Source organism: Balaenoptera ricei, chromosome 1, assembly GCF_028023285.1.
Source record: "Balaenoptera ricei isolate mBalRic1 chromosome 1, mBalRic1.hap2, whole genome shotgun sequence".
Taxonomy (NCBI): Eukaryota; Metazoa; Chordata; class Mammalia; order Artiodactyla; family Balaenopteridae; genus Balaenoptera; species Balaenoptera ricei.
The window spans coordinates 73481386-73507633 of NC_082639.1; the positions used below are offsets into that span (position 1 = coordinate 73481386).

At 36.2% G+C, this 26248-nt stretch overlaps 1 protein-coding gene across 6 annotated transcripts in view; it reads right to left on the reverse strand.

Moving 5' to 3' along the window:
- Nucleotides 1-26248, reverse strand: part of TTLL7 (tubulin tyrosine ligase like 7) — a 156943-nt gene that overhangs the window by 46017 nt on the left and 84678 nt on the right. For all 6 annotated transcript variants that reach the window (XR_009503733.1, XM_059925190.1, XM_059925202.1 and 3 more), the window contains 5 exons: nucleotides 19801-19895; nucleotides 7096-7243; nucleotides 6937-7010; nucleotides 5709-5844; nucleotides 1593-1679 (listed from right to left, as the gene is read on the reverse strand). Coding sequence is in view for 5 of the 6 variants with exons in the window: in XM_059925190.1 (XP_059781173.1) it covers nucleotides 1593-1679; nucleotides 5709-5844; nucleotides 6937-7010; nucleotides 7096-7243; nucleotides 19801-19895 (540 nt within the window). In the remaining variant the exon portion in view is untranslated. The remainder of the gene's footprint in view (nucleotides 1-1592; nucleotides 1680-5708; nucleotides 5845-6936; nucleotides 7011-7095; nucleotides 7244-19800; nucleotides 19896-26248) is intronic.

Sequence of the window (26248 nt, forward strand, 5' to 3'; positions counted from 1 at the left end):
ATATTGTGCCCACAGGTTGCCTCACATCTGGTTTGCCAAATTGCTAAATAATCAATATACAAAGTTTAGAGACTTTCCATTGTTTTCCAAAATGAAGCAATAACTCATGAAGGTATTCACTTTTACAGATACTCTAAAAAAATATTTGTTCCAAAGGAATTATCAACAACATCTTCTACAGTTCTTTGATATAGAATACATAATTCAGAAGAACAGTGCCTGACATTCAAGGTCTCTGGTCTTCATCAGATATGTATCTTTTACCAGGTTCATCTTGCACCAATTTATTCTCCAAGAACCTTCCACCTGAGTCATACCAAATTCCTTGTCATTTCTCCAACACCCTAGGCAGCATCATACCTCCATGTCTTTGCCTTTAATGTTCAATTCAAATGGCACTGCCTTTATGAAGCCATCCATAATCTACCAATCCCTTTCTTCTCTATGTTGCTGTAGCACTTCCCACTCCCTTAATTACAGTACTTGCCACAATATACCCTGGTTTTTGGTTCACCTATCTGCCCTTCCACTAGTCAGTGAGGTCCTTGTGGACACATTCAACAAATTTAACTAATGGTTTTGAGAACCTACTAAGTGCCAGATGCTGTGCTAGGTGCTAGAGATGTAAAGATGAAATACACCTCCTATCCTCAAGGAACTTACAAGCTCATACTAAGGCAAGCATGCAAACAATTATTTGTCACAGCTGCTCTATAAAAGTGTCATTTGTGGTACAGCAATAGAAGGAGGGGACAGAAGATCTATGTCCAACTAGGAGAATGAGGGAAGATTTCACAAAAGCAGCAATGGTTCAGCTGGATTAGGAGGGGGGTCTCTAATCAATCAAGCAATGAATCAATTATTCTTTTAATAGGCAAGCATTCCAGGCGTATAGAAAAAGCATGAAAGCATGACAGAGCATGATGTATGTGAGGACATAGTAATAGTTCAGTATTGCTGAAATGTAAAGTGAAAAAAAGCAGAATGAAAAAACTTTCCAAGACTTTACAAATTCAACTCTTTCCTACTCTACTAGCAAGGACTTTGACATATAACAAAAGAACATGTGGATGTCATCACCACAGAGCAGATGAAGGTAAAGCAAACACCTGCCTATTTTTGCCAGCATGACAGCTTTCTATGTCTTCCTAGAAACTGTAACTATTTTTCCTTACAAAATTTCAATATTGCCCTGCCATCAAAAGATGGGGCTCCCCATTAGGATCTCTGGAGTCATGATTTGCCTGATCTATAATGCTACTCTTCTCTGATAATCATATGTTTGGAGATAGGAAAACATAATACTGAGTAAAGAATGAGGGCACCAGTTCTAGGTTCTACTTGGCCCTGACTCACAAGGCTTTCACTAGATGAGGGAAAGAGTTAGAAAATGAGGAAAACTATCAAAACAAAACAAACTTCTCCTGAGTATAAGAAAACATGATCTTCCCAATTCTATCTTTACTGGAAACATAGTCCACAGAGTTCCTTGAAAGTGGCATCAGTCATTCTTACAGTGAGAAATACGAAGGGAAAATCAACTGTCCTTAGTAGAGACTACTCTGATATTAAGGAAGATAAAGGTACTGCACCTTTGGTCCTCGAGACTTGGCAGTTTTGCCCATCAACTTTTCGTCATCAATTTCACATTGTTCCAGAAGATCCAAAATATCTTCCTCCTTAAAAAATATTTAATTAAAATCGTGATCACTAATGGACTCCAGAATTAATTAAAAGATTATTAACCTTGTGTACAAGGATTCCGAACAGTATTTAACAAAGATTGCTCAGATCAAATGAGAAATAAAAGTTCATGGCAAACCCTCTTAAAGAAACTCTCACTAAAACCTGGCAATAAAAATAATACTTAGCTGAAATCTATTATGTATTGATTACCATAAACAAATATATCCTTATGTTCTAGTATACTATTAAAATCTTAGAATACAATACTTCAATAAATTAGCTTATTGGACACTTTAAAATTTCTAAAAGTTCACTCTAATTTTTCCAGACCGCAATTTCATCAATCATTGCTGTATCAATTAGTGCAAAATAATATTACAACTGCAGACAGAACACTGATGATTGGCCTAATAGTTTCATTTAGAACAATCTAATGTTAGTATTTAGGTAATAGGCACAATTTAATAAAACTTTAAAATTTTTAACTATTGCACACAAGTATCTTTAGATCTTTATGAAAGGTTTTCACTCTATAGGCCTAACACCTTTTCTCATGCTCTTCTAGAGTCACTTTGAGGTCAAAGGGTAAAGTTATAAAAGCATACACCCAAGTGGATGTTGAGCAAACCAGAGCAATAGGAGTACAACAGCTTTACTAAACGAGGTAGAGTTAACTGCTTTCATTGAGTTATTTATTCAACCTATAAAAATATCACATCTTCATTTATATATTTATGATTTATATCTGTGTTTCTTTTTTTAAAACAAGGGTTTCAGAGAAACTAGAAATCTCACTATGCAGTGGAAATCGGTAAAATAGGTTACTCTTCATCCCAATCTAAGATTTAGCTATTAAAATATCAAAAGACTCTTAATATAAAGTTTGATTAATCAATAATCCTACAAAGGATTCCAAAGACAGCAGCACAAGACAGTTGAAAAGTAAGGAGTTTTGCTTCTGTTTAGGAGAAAGAAGGTCATATAGACAGCATTTTCATCCTAAGAGCTAAAAAAAGATGATAAACTAAATAATCATATTTTTTAAGACATTAGAAAGCTGTGGATAAAAGTAGTGTAAAAGGAATTATACCAGAGAGGGAAAAGTTCTCCCTAGGTGAGCAGAGATAAGTGGCCACTTTCTACTTTACATTCATTTGTCAGGTCTGGACACATATGAGCAGAGATTATGTCTATAATAGAGAGATTCTGTGGGGGTAAAGAGAATCCAATGGAGTTTTCAAAGGTCACGTGGGCTACTAAGACATCTAGAAGAGCCCCACAGAGCTGGTTCTCTTTGCCTGCTGGGTCTTTCCAATAGCAATTTTAGGTGAGTATGTAGTAGAATAGGAGGATAGAAGCATGGATGGAAAACCAGAACTAAAGAGAAGCTCACGCGCTGCAACAAAGAGCTCCCGCTGCAACGAAAGATCCCGCATGCCTCAATGAAGACCCACGTGCTGCAACTAAGGCCCGCCGTAGCCAAAATAATTAATTAATTAATTAATTAAATATTTAAAAAGAAATTAAATAAATAAATAAAACTCTATAACCATCGCCTGTAGTGTACACATTATTTTCAAGTAGACTTGGACATTCACTAATATAAGTACCATATTGAGTTAAAGCAAGTCTCAATTTATTTTACAAGACTGAAATCAGAATATGTTTTCTAACACCAATGAACTAAACTAGAAACTTTACCAAAAATAAAACTAGAACTTTTTAAATGTATGGAAATTAAGCAACAAACTTCTAAGTAACCAAAATAAAAATCAAAAAATAATTTGAAATGCAGTTAGTAAAAATACAATATATAAAAATTATAGATATAAGGGTAATATACAAAAATAATCAGGTGTTTATATCCTGGCAACAAATTAAAAATAAAAAAATTTACAAACAATATTACCAACAACAGCAGCAAAAACATCAAATACTTAAAAATAAATTTAATGAAAGATGTGCAAAAACTATAAACTGAAAACTACCAACATAGCAGAGTTATTAAAGATCCAAGTAGATGGAGAGATATGCCATATTAATGGACCGGAAGACTCAGTATTGTTAATTCCCCAGAAGTTGTTTTGTAGATTCCTCAGTCCAAATTAAAATCCCAGCAGCCTTTTTTTGTAATTAAAAAATTAATCAAAATTTAGAATCAAACTGATTCTAAAATTTGTATGAAAGCATAATAGGACCTAGAAAAGCCAAAAGAGTTTTAAAAAGAATAAATTTGAGGACTCATACTACCTAGTTTTGAGACTCATTATAAAACAACAGTAATGAAGACTGTGTGAGTGTTATATAAGAAGAGGCTCCCAGATCAATGGAATGGGGCAGGCAAAGTGGTGACATTTATACTAGATTTTGAAGAATCAAATTGAGACTTGAAGCCTATTTATTATGTGCCAACGTACTTTAAACAGACTATTTTAATTAACCTCAATTTTATTTTCACAACCTGTCAAGTATAATTTTAATACTACTATTTTAGTGATCTGACTGATCAAATAGGTTAATGTAAGTTTACAAAATTAACATGTGGGGGAGCTGGAATTTGAATGTAGGTCTATCTGGCTCCAGAATCCTTAGGATTTCTAGGAGCAGAGTGATGGGAAGATGCAACAGAGGCTGCATCCAGAGGAGAGAGAAATGACATTGTAGAACAGGTAGAGGAAAAGGAACAAAGGTCTCTCACTGTCTGGGGTCAGGAAAAACAAAAAGACCACAGAATATAATTCTAATGGTGGAAATACTTGCATATGTCAAAAGAGGGAAATTTAAAGGAAAAGAGCATTGGGGTATACAATATTCCTTCTGCTTCTGTCCCTTAGGCCTAGCCAGCTTGAAAATGGCTTTATATCCTCCTGTTGCAGAATTTTAGTGAAAAGATCATAGCAAAATCTATCTATAATAAACTTTATCATGATTTTTGAATCACTCAGTATAACAGGGTATCCAAGATACTGGAGGTATCACTCTAGGGAGATTTCCAGCAATATAAAATATAAACAATTTTAATAGGTCTGTGTGATGGAATGAAGAACACAAGAAAGGGTAAGTATGTGAGTAAATATGAATACTTAGAAAACTATTAAAGACCACTGACTGTTTAGACAACAAATAAAAACTTATTTGTCCAATGGAACATTAGCAAGCATGATGCTAGCAGAGGCTTGATTAGTTCCTGCACTCTGGGCTTGTCCTCTTGAAATGCTCCATTTTGGAACCCTGAGCTATCGTATTAAGAGATCCAGTTACCCTCCTTACATGGTCATGTAGAGAGAAAGAGACACCCAGCCTGCTCCCCAGATGTTCCAGCTATCTCATCTGATGCACCAGACACAGGAGTGAAGCCTTCTTGGATTTCCATCCCCAGTTGAGTTGATAAATGCAAATATGTGATTCACACCAAGCTAGCTCAGCAGAAGAACCACTCAACTGAGCCCAGCCAAGACTGCGGAATAATGAGCAAATAAACGCAATGGCTTATTATACTGCAAAAGATAACTAACAGACCTTTTAGTAAGGCAAATAGATTACCTTGTGTGTGTGTTTCAATTACTTCTCATATGCCAGGTCTATGCAGTATCAGGAAAAAATTATTGTATAACTTTAGTTACAATCTAACTATGTAACAATATAGTTACATAGTTAACTATATTGTTAACTATGTAACTCATAATTATATCTCATTCTCAAACAATGAGAACATCACAAACCACTAGGTTATTTCAATCTATTTTTTTATTCAGTTATGTATACATAACTGTAATAAAACATTTATTACAATAGATTACAACATAATATCAACATTCTCTACTGCTTAACTTGTCTTGTTAAAAGACATCTTATTTATGAAATCATTTGGTTGGTTATGAAACATTACCAACTGTTAAAATGGAAGGAAAGTGCATCTTAAAAGTAAAATGTTTTTATATGTGGAACTAAGATGGGTTGTTTATAAAGACATATTGTGTGGCTTCATTCTTTTATTTCTTTATAAACATTCATTCCTTTACCTTCATCCTTTTCAAAGGATTATTCAGCTCTCGCTGGAATGAAGCTGCTCTTCCTGAAAGGAAGGTCTGAAAGGCAACAGCCAACAAATTTTCATACTTTTCAAGTAGTGTTTTATCTTCAGGAGGATAAATTCGCCTACAATAAAATCAGATAAACCAGCTTGTTTAAAAAAAGCTACCATAGCACAAGAGTTAAGGTCAACTACATAGATAATTCTTGACCATCTACTCTATCAGTCACTTTACTAGGTGCTAGAAATAAAGATGAATATAGTTATAAGAAATCCATAAATTTTCGTTTGTTACCAATACAAACTGAAGTTTATCTAGAGAATTGTCATTAAACAATGCAGTTCCAGAAGGCACAGTATAAAGGTTTGGTCAAGGGCAGGTGGCTGAAGAAGAATTGCAATTGGGCATATTGAGAAATATAGAACTTTACTGGAGAGAATTTAGGTGATGAGGGATAATTTGAGAAGTTTTAGACTCAGTGTGACTATTGATGTATACAAGAATGTAGGGATTAATCCTAATGATCTTTTGAGGCGTGGTGGAATTTGTCTCTCTGGTGGAGAGAATTAGGTAGACGTAGGGTGAGAGGAATGTGTTCTCATCATCACTGTTGATAGTGTTAAGGCCGGAAAGAACATCTTACCAGGAGTGCGGGAAGCTCTATGACATCAAATCCTCCTAATTCTGCTGGGTCAATGTCAAAGCTTGGGAGGAGGGGCTGTCTTTCCAAGAACACAAAGAGCTTAGGGGGTCCCCTTTTCTCCTGTCAAAGGTGATACTGTGGAGGAGGTACAGTTCTGTACAGTCCAAACCCCTTTCTATTGTCTCACACCTGCCTCCTCCAAACATTTTCATTATTTGCCTGGTTCCTGATATATTTGAACTTAAAACAAAGTACAGCAACCACTCTGAACTGACAGAAAGAATACTAAGAGACCTGAAACCTGACTTTTTCAAAATAGTGCATTATAATTAAATAAGGTCACACGATAACATCAGCCTGAAAAGACATCACACAGGCACCCCAGGAGCTCTCCCCAAATCTGAACCATCTACTTGCTAACTATCTTTTCTTTCTGGAAATAAATTAAACAAAAAGCACTTTCTCAGAATGAAATAAACAGTGCTTAAAATAAGCCTAAAAGTTAAAAAATGCAGACACTTCTGTTTTGACACTTCACTTCTTCAATCTATTAAAAAACAAAAGCACAGTTACCTGTAATTCCCCATGTGTCGATTTTCATGTTCTTCTTTCAAGATCTGCTTCCGTACCTGAGCGAGTCTCTCCTTCTAGAAATGAAGAGATTTTACAAATAAAACCTGAAAAATGAATTATGCAATTCAAATTGCAGGTACATTGTTAAATTTTCCATACCAACTCTTCTTTCCGCTTCTCCAACTGATGTCTCTGCTGTTCTGAGTCTGAGGAACCTGGTAAAAGCCTTTTGATTGAATTTTGACCATAAAGTCTCCTTTGAGCCTCAGCTTTTTGTTTAGCCAAGTTTCTCCTTTTATCACTGGTCCTAAAATATAGAACACAAGACCATATTCAAGAATTCAAATAAGCTCTAACCTTATCCCTGTGAGAATCAGCAGAAGAGGGGAGCCAGTGGGGTTAAGAATCAGTGTTTATTAAATTTATATATTCACATACGTTATATTCACCTAGTCATTCATCAAATATGGATCTCCATACAGTAAATAGAAGTTCTGAAGGTAACAAGATAAAATGGAGACAGTATAGCAACTTACTATCAATACAACCTTAGGTCAATTAACTGCTGGGTCTGTTTTCCCATCCATTAAATGCTAACAGTATCATTTCCCTCCTAGAGTTCTTATAGAGATTAACTTGGGGTAACATTAATAGGTCCTTAATAAATGTTGTTTCCTTTCCCTTCCTTCAACCAGTGCCCTTTATGTTTAAGCATTCTCATTTATACTGACCACTCTTCAGCACATTTTCAATTCAGATTGAAATCTCAGCCGAACAATCATTGCTTAATTGAAAGCATCTGCATAGTCCTTCTCGTTTTTGCCCAACAATGCAAATTTACTCATAGCGGTCTGGTTTTTATTGGAAAATTCCTGTTGTGAGATTGCTTTCCTCTGAACTTGTTTTCTCTCTCTTCTCTCCCATGTAGCTGGTACGATCAGATAAGCCTGAGGTCTCCTCTCCTCTCTCCCTCCAACTTACACTCTTATATACCAATCTTAAAGATCTAGCAGGAACAGGGTGGACTCTAGAGAAAAAAGGAAAGGCAAAGCCAATTTTGCCCTCAGCCATAGGAAAAAATAGAGTTCTTATTCTTGAGCTTACATTTCCATGCCTTGCAATGTCATTAGCCTGGTAGGGCCCAGATGAAGGTGTAAACCAAAGGAAAGGGTACAAGAAGGCCAACTGGCCAGCTTCTAGTGTGCAGAGGTAAAACACACACTTAAGTTTACAGGTGGTCCCATTCTATTCAATAAGGGATTGCACTTAGAATACTGGGCCAAGGCCCTAGATAATAGAGAGTGTTCTTTTGCCTCAAGTATGTACCACCTCACAACTTGAACTTGCAAGGGTGTTAGGAAACTGATCTATTATCTTTCATAACAACATTAAGGTTTGAGTGGCAGGAGTTCAACAAGTGAACAGGATAGAAGGAATAATTTGAGAAAACGAATAAACATGTCCAGAAAATTGTAAGTCATTTAGTATGTCTGGAGCTATGGGTGAATGCAAGAAACTCAGCTAATTAAAGCCTTCTAGCTTTAATACTATGTTACTGAGTCTCAAATTGAACTTTAGGCAATGGGGGAGGGGAGACAGTGAGTTTTAAAAGGAGAAGGGCATAATTATATTTGCAGGTTTTAAACATTATGCCTTGGCAGGAGAAGCAAGAAGAACTACAATCCTGCAGCCTGTGGAACGAAAACCACATTCACAGAAAGATACACAAGATGAAAAGGCAGAGGACTATGTACCAGATGAAGGAACAAGATAAAACCCCAGAAAAACAACTAAATGAAGTGGAGATAGGCAACCTTCCAGGAAAAGAATTCAGAATAATGATAGTGAAGATGATCCAGGACCTTGGAAAAAGAATGGAGGCAAAGATCGAGAAGATGCAAGAAATGTTCAAAAAAGACCTAGAAGAAGTAAAGAACAAACACCTAGAAGAATTAAAGAAGAAACAAACAGAGATGAACAATACAATAACTGAAATGAAAAATACACTAGAAGGACTCAGTAGCAGAATAACTGAGGCAGAAGAACGGATAAGTGACCTGGAAGACAGAATGGTGGAATGCGCTTCTGTGGAGCAGAATAAAGAAAAAAGAATGAAAAGAAATGAAGACAGCCTAAGAGACCTCTGGGACAACATTAAAAGCACCAATATTCGCATTATACGGGTCCCAGAAGGAAAAGAGAGAGAGAAAGGATCCAAGAAAATACTGGAAGACATTATAGTCGAAAACTTCCTAACATGGGAAAGGAAATAGCCACCCAAGTCCAGGAAGTGCAGAGAATCCCAGGCAGGATAACCCCAAGGAGAAACACACTGAGACACAGAGTAAGCAAATTGACAAAAATTAAAGACAAAGAAAATTTATTAAAAGTAACAAGGGAAAAATGACAAATAGCATAGAAGGGAACTCCCATAAGGTTAAGAGCTGATTTCTCAGCAGAAACGCTACAAGCCAGAAGGGAGTGGCATGATATATTTAAAGTGATGAAAGGGAAGAACCTAAAACCAAGATTACTCTACCCAGCAAGGATCTCATTCAGACTTGATGGAGAAATCAAATGCTTTACAGACAAGCAAAAGCTAAGAGAATTCAGCACCACCAAAACAGCTCTACAACAAATGCTAAAGGAACTTCTCTAAGTGGGAAACAAAGAGAAGAGAAGGACCTACAAAAACAAACCCAAAACAATGAAGAAAATGGTCATAGGAACATACATATCGATAATTACCTTAAACATGAATGGATTAAATGCTCCAACCAAAAGACACAGGCTTACTGAATGGATACAAAAACAAGACCCATATATATGCTGTCTACAAGAAACCGACTTCAGACCTAGGGACACATACAGACTGCAAGTGAGGGGATGGGAAAAGATATTCCATGCAAATGGAAATGAAAAGAGAGCTGGAGTAGCAATATTCATATCAGATAAAATAAACTTTAAAATAAAGAATGTTACAAGAGACAAGGAAGGACACTACATAATGATCAAGGGTTCAATCCAAGAAGAAGATATAAGAATTATAAATATATATGCACCCAACATAGGAGCACCTCAATACATAAGGCAACTGCTAACAGCTGTAAAAGAGGAAATAGACAGTAACACAATAATAGTGGGGGACTTGAACACCTCACTTACACCAATGAACAGATCATCCAGACAGAAAATTAATAAGGAAACACAAGCTTCAAATGACACAATAGACCAGATAGATTTAATTGATATTTATAGGACATTCCATCCAAAAACAGCAGATTACAGTTTCTTCCCAAGTGCACACGGAACATTCTCCAGGATAGATCACATCTTGGGTCACAAATCAAGCCTCGCTAAATTTAATAAAATTGAGTATCATATCAAGCATCTTTTCCGACCACAACGCTATGAGATTAGAAATAAATTACAGGGGGGAAAAATGTAAAAAACACAAACACATGGAGGCTACACTGTATGTTACTAAATAACCAAGAGATCACTGAATAAATCAAAGAGGAAATCAAAAAATACCTAGAGACAAATGACAACGAAAACACAATGACCCAAACCTATGGGATGCAGGAAAAGCACTCCTAAGAGGGAAGTTTATAGCAATGCAATCCTACCTCAGGAAACAAGAAAAATCTCAAGTAAACAATCTAACCTTACACCTAACGAGAGAAAGAAGAACAAATAAAACCCAAAATTAGTAGAAGGAAAGAAATCATAAAGATCAGAGCAGAAAACAATGAAATAGAAACAAAGAAAACAATAGCAAAGATCAATAAAACTAAAAGTTGGTTCTTTGAGAAGATAAACAAATTGAGAAACCTTTAGCCAGACTTATCAAGAAAAAGAGGGAGAGGACTCAAATCAATAAGATTAGAAATGAAAAAAGAGAAGTTACAACAGACACCACGGAACTACAAAGCATCATAAGAGACTACTACAAGCAACTCTTCACAAATAAAATGGACAACCTGAAGAAATGGATAAATTCTTACAAAAGCACAACCTTCCAAGAATGAACCAGGAAGAAATAGAAAATATGAACAGACCAATCACAAGCACTGAAATTGAAACTGTGATTAAAAATCTTCCAACAAACAAAAGTCCAGAACCAGATGGCTTCACAGGTGAATTCTATCAAACATTTAGAGAAAAGCTAACACCCATCCTTATCAAACTCTTGCAAAAAATGGCAGAGGAAGGAACACTCCCAAACTCATTCTATGAGGCCACCATCACCCTGTTACCAAAACCAGACAAAGATACTACAAAAAAAGAAAATTACAGACCAATATCACTGATGAATATAGATGCAAAAATCCTCAACAAAATACTAGCAAACAGAATCCAACAACACATTAAAAGGATCATACACCATAAGCAAGTGGGATTTATCCCAGGGATGCAAGGATTCTTCAATATACGCAAATCAATCAATGTGATACACCATATTAACAAACTGAAGAAGAAAAACCATATGATAATCTCAATAGATGCAGAAAAAGCTTTTGACAAAATTCAACACCCATTTATGATAAAAACTCTCCAGAAAGTGGGCATAGAGGGAAACTACCTCAACATTATAAAGGTCATATTCTTGGATTGGAAGAATCATTATTGTGAAACTGACTATGCTACCCAAAGGATTCTACAGATTCAATGCAATCCCTATCAAATTACCCATGGCATTTTTTACAGAACTAGAACAAAAAATTTTTTAAATTTGTATGGAGATGCAACAGACCATGAAGAGCCAAACCAATCTTGAGGGAAAAAAACAGAGCTGGAGGAATCAGACTCCCTGACTTCAGACTATACTACAAAACTACACTAATCAAGACAACATGGTACTGACACAAAAACAGAAATATAGATCAATGGAACAGGATAGAAAGCCCAGAGATAAACCCATGCACCTATGGTCAACTAATCTATGACAAAGGAGGCAAGGATATACAATGGAGAAAAGACAGTCTCTTTAATAAATCATGCTGGGAAAACTGGACAGCTACACGTAAAAGGATGAAATTAGAACACTCCCTAACACCATACACAAAAATAAACTCAAAATGGATTAAAGACCTAAATGTAAGACCAGACACTATAAAACTCTTAGAGGAAAACATAGGCAGAACACTCTATGACATAAATCAAAGCAAGATCCTTTTTGACCCACCTCCTAAAGAAATGGAAATGAAACCAAAAATAAACAAATGGGACCTAATGAAACTTAAAAGCTTTTGTACAGCAAAGGAAACCATAAACATGATGAAAAGACAACCCTCAGAATGGGAGAAAATATTTGCAAATGAATCAACGGACAAAGGATTAATCTCCAAAATATATAAACAGCTGCTCATGCAGCTCAGTATTAAAAAAACAAACAACCCAATCAAAAAATGGGCAGAAGACCTAAACAGACATCTCTCCAAAGAACACATACAGATGGCCAAGAGCCACATGAAAAGCTGTTCAACATCACTAATTATTAGAGGAATGTAATTGCAAAACTACAATGAGGTATCACCTCACACCAGTTAGAATGGGCATCATCAGAAAATCTACAAACGAATGCTGGAGAGGGTGTGGAGAAAAGGGAACCCTCTTCCACTGTTGGTGGGAATGTAAATTGATACAGCCACTATGAAGAACAGTATGGAGGTTCCTTAAAAAACTAAAAATAGAATTACCATATGACCCAGCAACCCCACTACTGGGCATATACCCAGAGAAACCCATAATTCAGAAAGAGTCATATACCACAATGTTCATTGCAGCACTATTTACAATAGCCAGGTCATGGAAGCAACCTAAATGCCCATTGACAGAAGAATGGATAAAGAAGATGTGGTATATTTATACAATGGAATATTACTCAGCCATAAAAAGGAACGAAATTGGGTCATCTGTAGAGATGTGGATGGACCTAGAGACTGTCTAAGTCAGAAAGAAAAACAAATATCATATATTAACACATATATGTGGAATGTAGAAAAATGGTACAGATGAACCGGTTTGCAAGGCAGAAATAAAGACACAGATGTAGAGAACAAACATATGGACACCAAGGGGGGAAAGTGGGGGTGGGTGGTGGTGGGATGAATTGGGAGATTGGGATTGACTTATATACACTAATATGTGTAAAACTGATAACTAATAAGAACCTGCTGTATAAAAATAAGTAAATAAAATTCAAAAAAAAAAAAGATTATCCCTTGGCAATATGTACAGTGGCTTTGAAGTGGATGAGAAAAGCAGCAGGCTGTTAAGATAGTCTATGGTCTGAATGTTTGTGCCCCCCCCCCAAACCCATATGTTGAAATCTTAACTCCCAAAGGTGATGATATTAGTAGGTGCGGCCTCTGGGAGGTGATTAGGCCATGAGGGTGGAACCCCCTTGAAAGGGATTAGTGTCCTTACAAAAGAGACTCCAGAGAGCTCCCTAGACCCTTCTGCCATGTGATGATACAATAAGAAGTATGTGACCCAGAAGCAGGCCTCACTCAACCATGCTGGCACCCTAATCTTGGACCACCAGCCTATAGAACCATGAGAAATAAATCTGTTTTTTATAACTTATTAAGTCTGTGGTATTTTGTTATAACAGCCCAAACAAATTAAAACAAATGGAATGCTAGTTCATTAGCAAATATAAAATATGACAGCCTGGACCAGGGAAGCAGCAGTCAGATTAGAAAATAAGGAAAGATTTGAAGGATTATTTTAGGTATTTAAGGATGAGTTGACAAAAATGTGGTATATACATGCAATGGAATATTATTTGGCCTTAAAAGGGAAGGAAATTCTGACACATGCTACAACATGGATGAACCCTGAAGACATTATGCTAAGTTAAATAAGGCAGTCACGAAAGAGCAAATACTGTATGATTCTACTTATATGAGGTACCTAGGCAAATTCATAAAGGCAGAAAGTGGAATGGTGGTTGCCAGGGGCTGGTGGCAGGGGGAAATGGGGAGTTGTTTAATGGGTACAGAATTTCAGTTTCGCACAATGAAAAAAGTCATTTTTGATGTCAAAATGTCAAAAAAGTCATTTTTGACTGTCAAACAAGTCATCCAAGGCAGAAACCGAGACTCTGAACTCCCAGCACCTACCCCTATAGTAGCGGGCACTCAATAAACACTTGTTAAATGATTTGCAGAGCAACAGAGTGGACACTGCAAAACGGGGTGAAGGTTAGTGCTGAAGGAAGGAAGGAAACCAATAAAATAGCCCAGAAGAGAAATGAGAAGTCCCTAAACTTGAAAAGGCGTCTAAGAAATTAAACGGAAGTCATACATTTGACAGGACTACTTAAACAATATATATGCCAAAAAATGTATAGGCATATTGCTTAAATAATCTAAAATAACTGATACACTTGTATAAGCTAAATAAAATTTTCCCGTTCTACATTTCTTTCCTTTCTATTCACTTCCTTTAGAATAATTGAAATATCAGTAGAATTTAGGCAAATCATTCTTTGATCATACAAAAGAAGAGGCCATATGAAAATTTCTGAACAAGTTTATATGTCAATCTTTTTTTAATAATGCCTTCCACATAAATCTACTTCGTAATCAGGCATCTACTAAACGCTTGAAAACGTTTCAAATAAATAAATTGCTTGGAAGTATCCCACAACTCTTTTAGAGTTCTTGAAATGACAATTAGAACCAATTGAGATCATAAAATTCCTGAGCTTAAATGACCTCAGAGGTCCTTTAATCTAATACCCTAAATGCTATTTGTTTTTTTTTTAAACACACACACTGTATTTTATTTTTACAAGAGATAAATAAACTGACACCAAGCATTGTAAATGGATGACCACAACAAAAGCAACAATGATTGCAATTACCAAACACGAAACACACTCATACTATGTCACAGTATTGACATTCAGTCCAGTAATCCTCTACTGTAACAGCTCCTTTACTTTGCAGTAAAATTTGATTTGTATATTTTTTGCTTCTGAGTCCTTGTGGGAATTTTTTATTTTAATTCAAACAGAAAGTCACAAAAATTATAATCATCCTCATCAGTTCACTCAGTCCCATGTAATTAATTTTTTTTTCATCTTGATCTTTTGTTAGCACTTTTATGAATTCATCAGTTTTCCATTACAGTTCTGAAAATGCTTATTCATTCAGTTCAGCAGTATAGTCAGTTACCAGAAACCTGTACTTGTCAGAGTCTTTTCCATGAATTCCTTGAAGATGAAACCCTTTTATAGGAACATTTTTGCAAAAGCATCAGAGTACACCCAGAACTGTCTGTAAATGACAAAAGACTTAAAAATGACCACGGTTAAAGATTTGATGAAAGTTCATAATAATGCAATTGACAAGGAAATTTAGTTATTTCTGAGAGATACATTTTAAAGTAATAACTAGAATTATGACTTATAACATTATACCAGAACATATAAGATTTTTAGAAATTTCATGTAACGTCTGAAACATTTATATTAACATATTTCCATACAAATAACCCAAAGAAAGTTTAGTATTTGTTGTTTTTTATTGGTTTGTTTCTCTGGTTTTTTAATACTGCAGGTTCTTATTAGTCATCAATTTTATACACATCAGTGTATACATGTCAATCCCAATCGCCAATTCATCAAACCACCATCCCCACCCCATCACGGTTTTCCCCCCTTGGTGTCCATACGTTCGTTCTCTACATCTGTGTCTCAACTCCTGCCCTACAAACCGGTTCACTTGTACCATTTTTCTAGGTTCCACATACATGCATTAATATATGATATTTGTTTTTCTCTTTCTGACTTACTTCACTCTGTATGACAGTCTCTAGATACATCCACGTCTCAACAAATGACTCAATTTCGTTCCTTTTTATGGCTGAGTAATATTCCATTGTATATATGTACCACAACTTCTTTATCCATTCGTCTGTCAATGGGCATTTAGGTTGCTTCCATGACCTGGCTATTGTAAATAGTGCTGCAATGAACATTGGGGTGCATGTGTCTTTTTGAATTATGGTTTTCTCTGGGTATATGCCCAGTAGTGGGATTGCTGGATCATATGGTAAGTCTATTTTTAGTTTTTTAAGGAACCTCCATACTGTTCTCCATAGTGGCCGTATCAATTTACATTCCCACCAACAGTGCAAGAGGGTACCCTTTTCTCCACACCCTCTCCAACATTTGTTGTTTGTAGATTTTCTGATGATGCCCATTCTAACTGGTGTGAGGTGATACCTCATTGTAGTTTTGATTTCCATTTCTTTAATAATTAGTGATGTTGATCAGCTTTTCATGTGCTTCTTGGCCATCTGTATGTCTTCTTTGGAGAAATGTCTATTTAGGTCTTCTGCCCATTTTTGGATTGGGTTGTTTGTTTCTTTAATATTGAGCTGCATAAGCTGTTTATATATTTTGGAGATTAATCCTTTGTCCGTTGATTCATTTGCAAATATTTTCTCCCATTCTGAGGGTTGGCTTTTCGTCATGTTTATGGTTTCCTTTGCTGTGCAAAAGCTTTTAAGTTTCATTAGGTCCCATTTGTTTATTTTTGTTTTTATTTCCATTACTCTAGGAGGTGGATCAAAAAAGATTTTGCTGTGATTTATGTCAAAGAGTGTTCTTCCAATGTTTTCCTCTAAGAGTTTTATAGTGTCCGGTCTTACATTTAGGTCTCGAATCCATTTTGAGTTTACTTTTGTGTATGGTGTTAGGGAGTGTTCTAATTTCATTTTTTACATGTAGCTGTCCAGTTTTCCCAGCACGACTTATTAAACAGACTGTCTTTTCTCCATTGTACATCTTTGCCTCCTTTGTCATAGATTAGTTGACCATAGGTGCATGGGTTTATCTCTGGACTTTCTATCTTGTTCCATTGATTTATGTTTCTGTATTTGTGCCAGTACCATATTGTCTTGATTACTGTAGCTTTGTAGTATAGTCTGAAGTCAGGGAGTCTGATTCCTCCAGCTCCGTTTTTTTCCTTCAAGACTGCTTTGGCTATTCAGGGTCTTTGTGTCTCCATAAAAATTGTAAGATGATTTGTTCTAGTTCCGTAAAAAATGCCATTGGTAATTTGATAGGGATTGCACTGAATCTGTAGATTGCTTTGGGTAGTATAGTCATTTTCACAATGTTGATTCTTCCAATCCAAGAACATGGTATATCTCTCCATCTGTTGGTATCATCTTTAATTTCTTTCATCAGTGTCTTATAGTTTTCTGCATACAGGTCTTTTGTCTCCCTAGGTAGGTTTATTCCTAGGTATTTTATTCTTTTTGTTGCAGTGGTAAATGGGAGTGTTTCCATAATTTCTCTTTCAGATTTTTCATCATTAGTGTATAGGAATGCAAGAGATTTCTGTGCACTAATTTTGTGTCCTGCAACTTTACCAAATTCATTGATTAGCTCTAGTAGTTTTCTGGTGGCATTTTTAGGATTCTTTATGTATAGTATCATGTCACCTGCAAACAGTGACAGTTTTACCTCGCTTTCCAATTTGTATTCCTTTTATTTCTTTTTCTTCTCTGATTGCCATAGCTAGGACTTCCAAAACTATGTTGAATAGTAGTGGCGAGAGTGGACATCCTTGTCTCGTTCCTGATCTTAGAGGAAATGCTTTCAGTTTTTCACCATTGAGAATAATGTTTGATGTGGGTTTGTTGTATATGGCCTTTATTATGTTGAGGTAGGTTCCCTCTATGCCCACTTTCTGGAGAGTTTTTATCATAAATGGGTGTTGAATTTTGTCAAAAGCTTTTTCTGCATCTATTGAGATGATCATATGGTTTTTATTCTTCAATTTGTTAATATGGTGTATCACATTGATTGATTTGCATATATTGAAGAATCCTTGCATCCCTGGGATAAATCCCACTTGATCATGGCGTATGATCCTTTTAATGTGTTGTTGGATTCTGTTTGCTAGTATTTTGTTGAGGATTTTTGCATCTAAATTCATCAGTGATATTGGTCTGTAATTTTCTTTTTTTGTAGTATTTTTGTCTAGTTGTGGTATCAGGGTGATGGTGGCCTCACAGAATGAGTCTGGGAGCGTTCCTTCCTCTGCAATTTTTTGGAAGAGTTTGAGAAGGATGGGTGTTGGCTCTTCTCTAAATGTTTGATAGAATTCACCTGTGAAGCCATCTGGTCCTGGAGTTTTGTTCATTGGAAGATTTGTAATCACAGTTTCAATTACATTACTTGTGATTGGTCTGTTCATATTTTCTGTTTCTTCCTGGTTCAGTCTTGGAAGGTTATACCTTTCTAAGAATTTGTCCATTTCTTCCAGGTTGTCCATTTTATTGGCATAGAGTTGCTTGTAGTAGTCTCTTAGGATGCTTTGTATTTCTGCAGTGTCTGTTGTAACTTCTCCTTTTTCATTTCTAATTTTATTGATTTGAGTCCTCTCCCTCTTTTTCTTGATGAGTCTGGCTAATGGTTTATCAGTTTTGTTTATCTTCTCAAAGAACCAGCTTTTAGTTTTATTGATCTTTGCTATTGTTTTCTTTGTTTCTATTTCATTTATTTCTGTTCTGGTCTTTATGATTTCTTTCCTGCTGCTAACTTTGGGATTTGTTTGTTCTTCTTTCTCTAGTTCCTTTAGGTGTAAGGTTGGATTGTTTACTTGAGATTTTTCTTGTTTCTTGAGGTAGGCTTGTATAGCTATAAATTTCCCTCTTAGAACTCCTTTTGCTGCATCCCATAGGTTTTGGATCGTCGTGTTTTCATTGTCATTTGTCTCTAGGTATTTTTTGATTTCCTCTTTGATTTCTTCAGTGATCTCTTGGTTATTTAGTAACATATTGTGTAGCCTCCATGTGTTTGTGTTTTTTACTTTTTTTTCCCTGTAATTCATTTCTAATATCATAGCTTTGTCAGAAAAGATGCTTGATATGATTTCAATTTTCTTAAATTTGCTGAGGCTTGATTTGTGACCCAAGATGTGATCCTAAATGCTACTTGGACACTTATAATAGCATACAACTCACTACCTCATTAAGCAGTTCAGTTAAACTTCTAACAAATTTCTTTCATAATGAGACAAAGCTTCCCACATAATAACATTTCAAATATTTGACATCCATGATTATGTACGCTGCAACCAAATTAATAATATTCTGTTGATCCAGCAATCCTAGTTTTCACTATATATCCAAAGAAGTTGAAATCAGGATTCGACTGATCCTGTTGAACCAGGATTCAACTGATACCCTGTGGGTATCTGATCTAAAGATACCCACATTCCCATGTTCACTGCAGCATTATGCACAACAGCCAAGACATGGAAACAACCTAAATGTTCTGCAATGGATGAATGGATTAAAAATGTGGTATATATAAGATGGAATATTATTCAGCCTTGAAAAAGAAGGAAATCCTGTTTATGCTGTTCAATGGGAAGGTTAACTCTCACTTAACTGCTTCTCTTTTCTTCTCTGTTTACCCAGGCAGCATGATACAGGGGAAAGACCTTTGGACAGAAAGATTGGAAATGTATTTTTGAGGTTTTTTAACTCCCTGAGTGAACTTTGTGCTTTAGTTTCTTCTTGTGAGGTGAGGAAAACAGTCTAGAATGTTTCCTAAGGTATTCTCCAATTCCACCCCATAGTCTGTATTATACCAACAATGCAATTTAAGCATATTTACTGTAGGTTCAAATCATATGGGGAGAAGGAGAAGCAGAGTTCAGGAGAAGAGGAAAAGATATTTAAAAAGAAGAAAACTAAATGGGTTTGAAGAATGGAATCAAGAAATTCACAATACAAAATACTAAAATTACAAGACAATTCCACTTACAAATGATTGTTCTATGCCAAATATGGTGAAAAAAATTCCAGAAGATGGAGGAAACACTTTACCTGATATTTAGTAGCTTCAGTGCATTTAGCAGCACTCCCCTTTTTACATCATAGTCTATTTTCTGATCAGTTCCAAAGCTTGGAGCTCGATTGATCTGAAATTTACAAAGAAAACAATGAGTAAACAAATGTTGGTAGGTCAATAAATATGCAGTACAAATTTGTTAATTTAATGTGGGATCCCCAACCAGTAGAAGGACTCTACAATAAATATCAAAGCACTATATGGTAGATGACCCGGTCACCATTGCCACACCTCCCTTCTCCAACACCTTAAGTCAAGGAGTTGCAAGGAATTGACTGTCATCACTGCCCCTTCCCCCTGCTGCCTTAGCTCCAGATTTTCAGTCAGCATATCAGCCCTCTCCCTCCTCTCCACTCTCTCCAATCTATTACCCCATGAACTCTAGGTCTTAACTTTAGAAAGTTAAAGTGATTCATCCAGACAAAAAGGTTGGAGGACCAGTAATAACAATAACAATAATACAAATGGAACAAAAAATAATAGGGATAGTACCACTATAGTAATAATTATGTTCATGTATGTATTTCCCATATTGAGATTATCAGTGCCCTCTTCTCACTGCTTTCAGACCTTCTGGATGAATATGTCTATTGTTGCCTGAAAAATAAATTTTATTTCTTTCTACCTGGGTCAGACAATAATTCATCAATTTTCATTTCATTTCATTGAAATTACTCAGAGGATACCATTAAAGGTAGCTGCAAACTAACCTCTATGAGCTTTTCTAACTGTTTAAGGACTCATGGGAATAACTGAGCCATTTGTGGTTGTTCTTCTTTCCCACATCATTTCTAGGATTTCACTAAGAAGAAAAATAAGAAGTAACTACATATACCCTGAAATCTAGTGTACAATATATTACCACTTCAAGAGCTGGAGTGTTTGTTTTTGTCTTTGTTGTTGTTGGGTTTTATTGTTGTTGTTGTTGTTGTTGTTATGAAAATGTAATTGCGATAGCAGATGTTTAAGAAAATTACTTACTCAAATAACTCAACTGGTGAGAACACTGCTGAGTTCAAAACTACAGCTTAGCTTCATGACCACCAACTAACTCCACAAGCTATCTCAAAAAACATGCATGCTACTCCTCATAGAGGAGGGTCATCTTATTCAAAACCATCACAACAAAAGACAAGATAACTGACAGCATGCATTTTGCAACTGGCAGCTGAAGGAAATGCCACATTACACTTAAGAAATCATCCAGGAATATAAATACCTCTAATTATAAATGTGGCACAAGATCACTGCAGAAAAATTAGAAACAGAAGCCAAACAAACAACAGAAAGATCACCTGCAATTCCACTACCTTGTGTCTTGTTAATCATTTGATAAATGGTGTTCCAGATATTTGCTATGTATACATTTTATAATATTCATTTTGCCTTCCAAATATATCTCTATACTAAATATACTATTTTATAATCCGAGGTTTTCTCTTAACAATGTATCGTGAAAATCTTTCATGTCATCATTTTGATGGTTACCTGGTATTCCTTGTATAGAATTATGGCAAACTGTATTTTTTTCAATAGAGAAATGCCTTACTATATTATGCCTTTGCTGACTTCTGATTTAGAAGGTGATGATCATATTCTTGTCTGTGTGATGTGGTCTCAAGGGGAAGAGAATAGCTTGGTAATTGCAAGAGCATCCATTTATTCCAGGTAAATTTGAAAAAGGAAGTTTATTAATCTACTACTTCAAAGCTCCAAGTATTTCCTCTTACAAGTGCAGAGAAAGGGTAAAGTAATATTTTTATGAAATAAAACATTTCATATTTTATATGAAAAAAGTTTCAACCATTCAATACTGATTCAAATCTCTGGAATTTGCAAAACAAAGACAGTTCTGCTACTACATGTAACGGGATTATTTTAAAAAAAAACATTTTTGAACTGATGATTAAGTGGTTTACTGAAATGTTATCTATCTTTATAGAATTCCTTAGTGCTTCATTCTAAAACTGCAGTCTGGTATTCTGCCAAGCATATGCCTCCTCCAGGATGGTAGGCAGTCTTGGTACAACATAATCTCAGACCCTCTCTCTTTTCTATTTCAGATTCTTCACTCTACTCTCATGTAAGAGAAATTGGTCTATCAAGAAATGTACCTACACATCAAATAAACTAATACATGGAAAGGTAGAAAAACTTAATTCAATTAACATTTTGGATTTTTTTTTTAAGTTTTATGAGAAAGGTAAAGAAAAAAATAAAAGAAAACCACAAATGGCTGACAGAAGAAATGCTGAAAATTAGGGTTCCATCCAGCCCAAGTTCTACTCTGTAACGTGGATGGCTTCTTTGGTTCTCATTTCCTAACCCAATTGTAAAACAAACAAAACCCACAAGTGTTAGAATCTTAAAGCTCAGCAGCTTGTAAATGCGTGCAAAAAGGAAAATTATTAGAAAGCAAATTAAATTAATAAATACTATTTATTAACCATCCAAATCACAGTTTTATTATCAATATAAGCACAATCATTTCATGCACACATAAAAGTTTCCATAATAGATTCTGTGCTCCTAAATTAGTGCTGTTTCCTCTGGCCAGTAACTTCTCCCAGCCCCAACCCCTACCCCACTTTCTACCACCTTAAATACTCTGCTCAGGTTTTCCCTCTTCTGCAAAGACTTTTTTTAAACTCTCAAATATACACATGTACACAGAGAGATTAATCACTCTGTTTGTGCTGGCTCCTTATTCCCTACTTATACTTGTAAATACTACCATAAACACATATCTGAGTCCCCACTAGACCAGGACAACCTTATTTTTCTTCTATCTCCACCATCTGGCCCAATGATTTGTTGAAATTAATTCAAGGATACTTAAAATATTAGCATTATATTTATACTCCACTCAATTTCCATGTTTTTCCCTAAAAATGTTTTCTATGATTGAAAATTTCTGCAATTTGCCACTAAGAATCATTGCCTGCAATTATTCCAGTTAACTAAAAGTTAACATGCTCAGAGGCACTCTCTACCTAATTCCACTTGATGGCGCCAAAAGGTTTTTACCAATGTATATTAGAAGTACTATGATTGCAGCTGGGAGAAAATACAAAGGAAGATCTAAGTAAGATTCTTTTAACTGTTTTGATATAATAAATGTTCATTACCCACAGCTGTTGGCTATTGCAGAGTTTTTAAATGGTTATGATTGATCTGAAAATGATGAAAGAATGAATAGAAAATGAAGCTATTGTGGAGTTTTTTAGTGGTTCTTATTGATCTGGAAATGATGGAGAAAATAAAGTATAAAGAAACATGAATGTAAACAATGGTATTTTTGAGCCTTTAAAAAATACACAACCATTTAGTCAATTCTGATCTACCAAGCTAATGGTAAGCTCCAGTTAAGCAAGTGCTTTTAAAAACAGGTAAATAAGATATCTATAAAATCATTATTCCTTGCTATCCTTTCAGTTCTACTTCATGCATGCTGCCGTCACTTCTTTCCCACCCCATCAAGGCTAAATGACAAGCAGCAGGGGCAGAAAAAAAATACAGGTAAAAACAGGAAAGGAAAGTAAGAACAGGAAAACAGCAAAAATAAAGGAAGAAAATGTTGGGCCTTAGGTGAAGGGCCATAGTCCAGAGTCAAGTGCTTTCATATCCAAGGAACAGAGGAAGCAAAATGATAAGCAAAATTCTTCACATTTATCAAATGTCTAGGACACAGGCAGAAGCAAAATTTGAATACCTGACAGAACTGTATTTGTTTGGAAATATAATACACATTATTTGCTCATAGTAGATTCAACACACACACAAATGAAACCAGTAGCCCTCAAACTGGAAAAGTGTTCTTTCCTAAATATATATTTTGAATGTCTTGATCTCACCTATCACTCATTCAATTTGCTTTTGCAAACCTTGATATTACAGATGTAACTTCTAACTTCTAAATCATTAACAATAAAAGAGATAACCAACTTAAAAGGACAGGTAGTTGTTGATGATATCTTCTATAGTAATATTTTCCTTAAAATGTAACTAATCTAGTAAACACTGTTTAGGTAGGTGTTATTTTCTTGACAAAGTTTACTAAACACAGTATTCTGTGGCCATGTGATCTATGACCGTGGAGCTCGATGATCAGAGCCAGATGCTCTATGATCAGGGAACTTAAGGGAATTGCTGGATGTGGTACTGTGTGGCTTCTAAGGTTTCTTCTGTATACAATATAAATACAAACATGACTGAAAAGGTACAAAAATCTTAGACGTCATTTTTATTTTTCCTTTATATTATTCTATATTTTCCAAATGATCTTTTATAATGGAAGAAAAATAATGACAACTCTGACCAAACCAGGGTCTGGCAGCAAACCCAAAGGCACAGTTGACAGGCTAGACATGAGGAGAGCCCCAGGCACATAATATGGCCTTAAAGGAGAATACATGTCACCTGGGGTGTTAAGTATTAACTACTGATTAATGAACTAATTGGAGCCTCTCTCCTCTTGGAGAGTTTGAAGGGGAGACACACTGAACCCAGGGAGCTACAGTTCTGCAGCCTAGGCACCCACAGAGAGGAAAGACAACAACCAGAAGTCACGAAGTGGTAGAGCTGTGAGGCTGAGAAAATAGTGGAGAGAGTAAACAAAAAATCAGTAAAAGCAGATTCATGCGTATATGCAAAATGCCTAACCTAGAATTTCACCCAGTGCTAATTTGGGAAAAGTAAAATCAAATACACTGACCCACTCTCGGAACTGTTCTACTCCCTGAATGCTCATTCTCTTCCTCCCACATACTCTATTCAGGCTTCTTTCTGCTCAGTTAATGAAACAACTGTGCCAAGTACACATGTAAAAAACATTTGTTTTAGTACACAAGAATACGGATCACAGGGGCCCTGAACCAAGATGGCAGAGTAGAAGGATGTGCTCTCACTCCCTCTTGTGAGAACACAAGAATCACAACTAGCTGCTGGACACTCATCAACAGGAAGACACTGGAATTCACCAAAAAAGATACCTCACATCCAAAGACAAAGGAGAAGCCACAATGAGATGGTAGGAGGGGCGCAATCACAGTAAAATCAAATCCCATAATAGCTGGTGGGTGACTCACAGACTGGAGAACAATTACACCACAGAAGTCCACCCACTGGAGTGAAGGTTCTGAGCCCCACGTCAGGCTGCCCAACCTGGGGGTCAGGCAATGGGAGGAGAAATTCCTAGAGAATCAGACTTTGAAGGCTAGTGGGATTTGATTATAGGACTTAAACAGGACTGGGGGAAACAGAGACTCCACTTTTGGAGGGCACACACAAAGTAGTGTGTGCATCACGACCCAGGGGAAGGAGCAGGGACCCCATAGGAGACTGAACAAGACCTACCTGCCAGTGTTGGAGGGTCTCCTGCAGAGGCAGGGGGTGGCTGTGGCTCACTGTGGGGACAAGGACATTGGCAGCAGAAGTTCCGGGAAGGACTGCTTGGCGTGAGCCCTCCCAGAGTCTGCCATTAGCCCCATCAAAGAGCCCAGGTAGTCTCCAGTGTTGGGTTGCCTCAGGCCAAATAACCAACAGGTAGGGAACCCAGCCCCATGCATCAGCAGTCAGGCAAATTAAAGTTTTACTGAGCTCTGCACACCAGTGCAACAGTCAACTCTACCCACCACCAGTCCCTCTAATCAGGAAAATTGCACAAGCCTCTTAGATAGCCTCATCCACCAGAGGGCAGACAGCAGAAGCAAGAACGACAATCCTGCATCCTGCAGAACAAAAACCACATTCACAGAAAGACAGACAAGATGAAAAGGCAGAGGGTTATGTCCCACATGAAAGAACAAGATAAAACCCCAGAAAAACAACTAAATGAAGTGCAGATAGGCAACCTTCCAGAAGAAGAATTCAGAATAATGATAGTGAAGATGATCCAGGACCTCAGAAATAGAATGGAGGCAAAGATCGAGAAGATGCAAGAAATGTTTCACAAACACCTAGAAGAATTAAAGAACAAAAAAACAGAGATGAACAATACAATATCTGAAATGAAAAATACACTAGAAGGAATCAATAGCAGAATGACTGAGGCAGAAGAACGGATAAGTGACCTGGAAGACAGAATGGTGGAATTCACGGTCATGGAACAGAATAAAGAAAAAAGAATGAAAAGAAATGAAGACAGCCTAAGATACCTCTGGGACAACATTAAACGCAACAACATTTGCATTGTAGGGGTCCCAGAAGGAGAAGAGAGAGAGAAAGCACCAGAGAAAATATTTGAAGAGATTAGAGTCAAAAACTTCCCTAACATGGGAAAGGAAATAGCCACCCAAGTCCAGGAAGTGAAGAGAGTCCCATAGAGGATAAACCCAAGGAGAAACACACCAAGACACATAGTAATCAAATTGGCCTAAATTAAAGACAAAGAAAAATTATTGAAAGCAGCAAGGGAAAAATGAC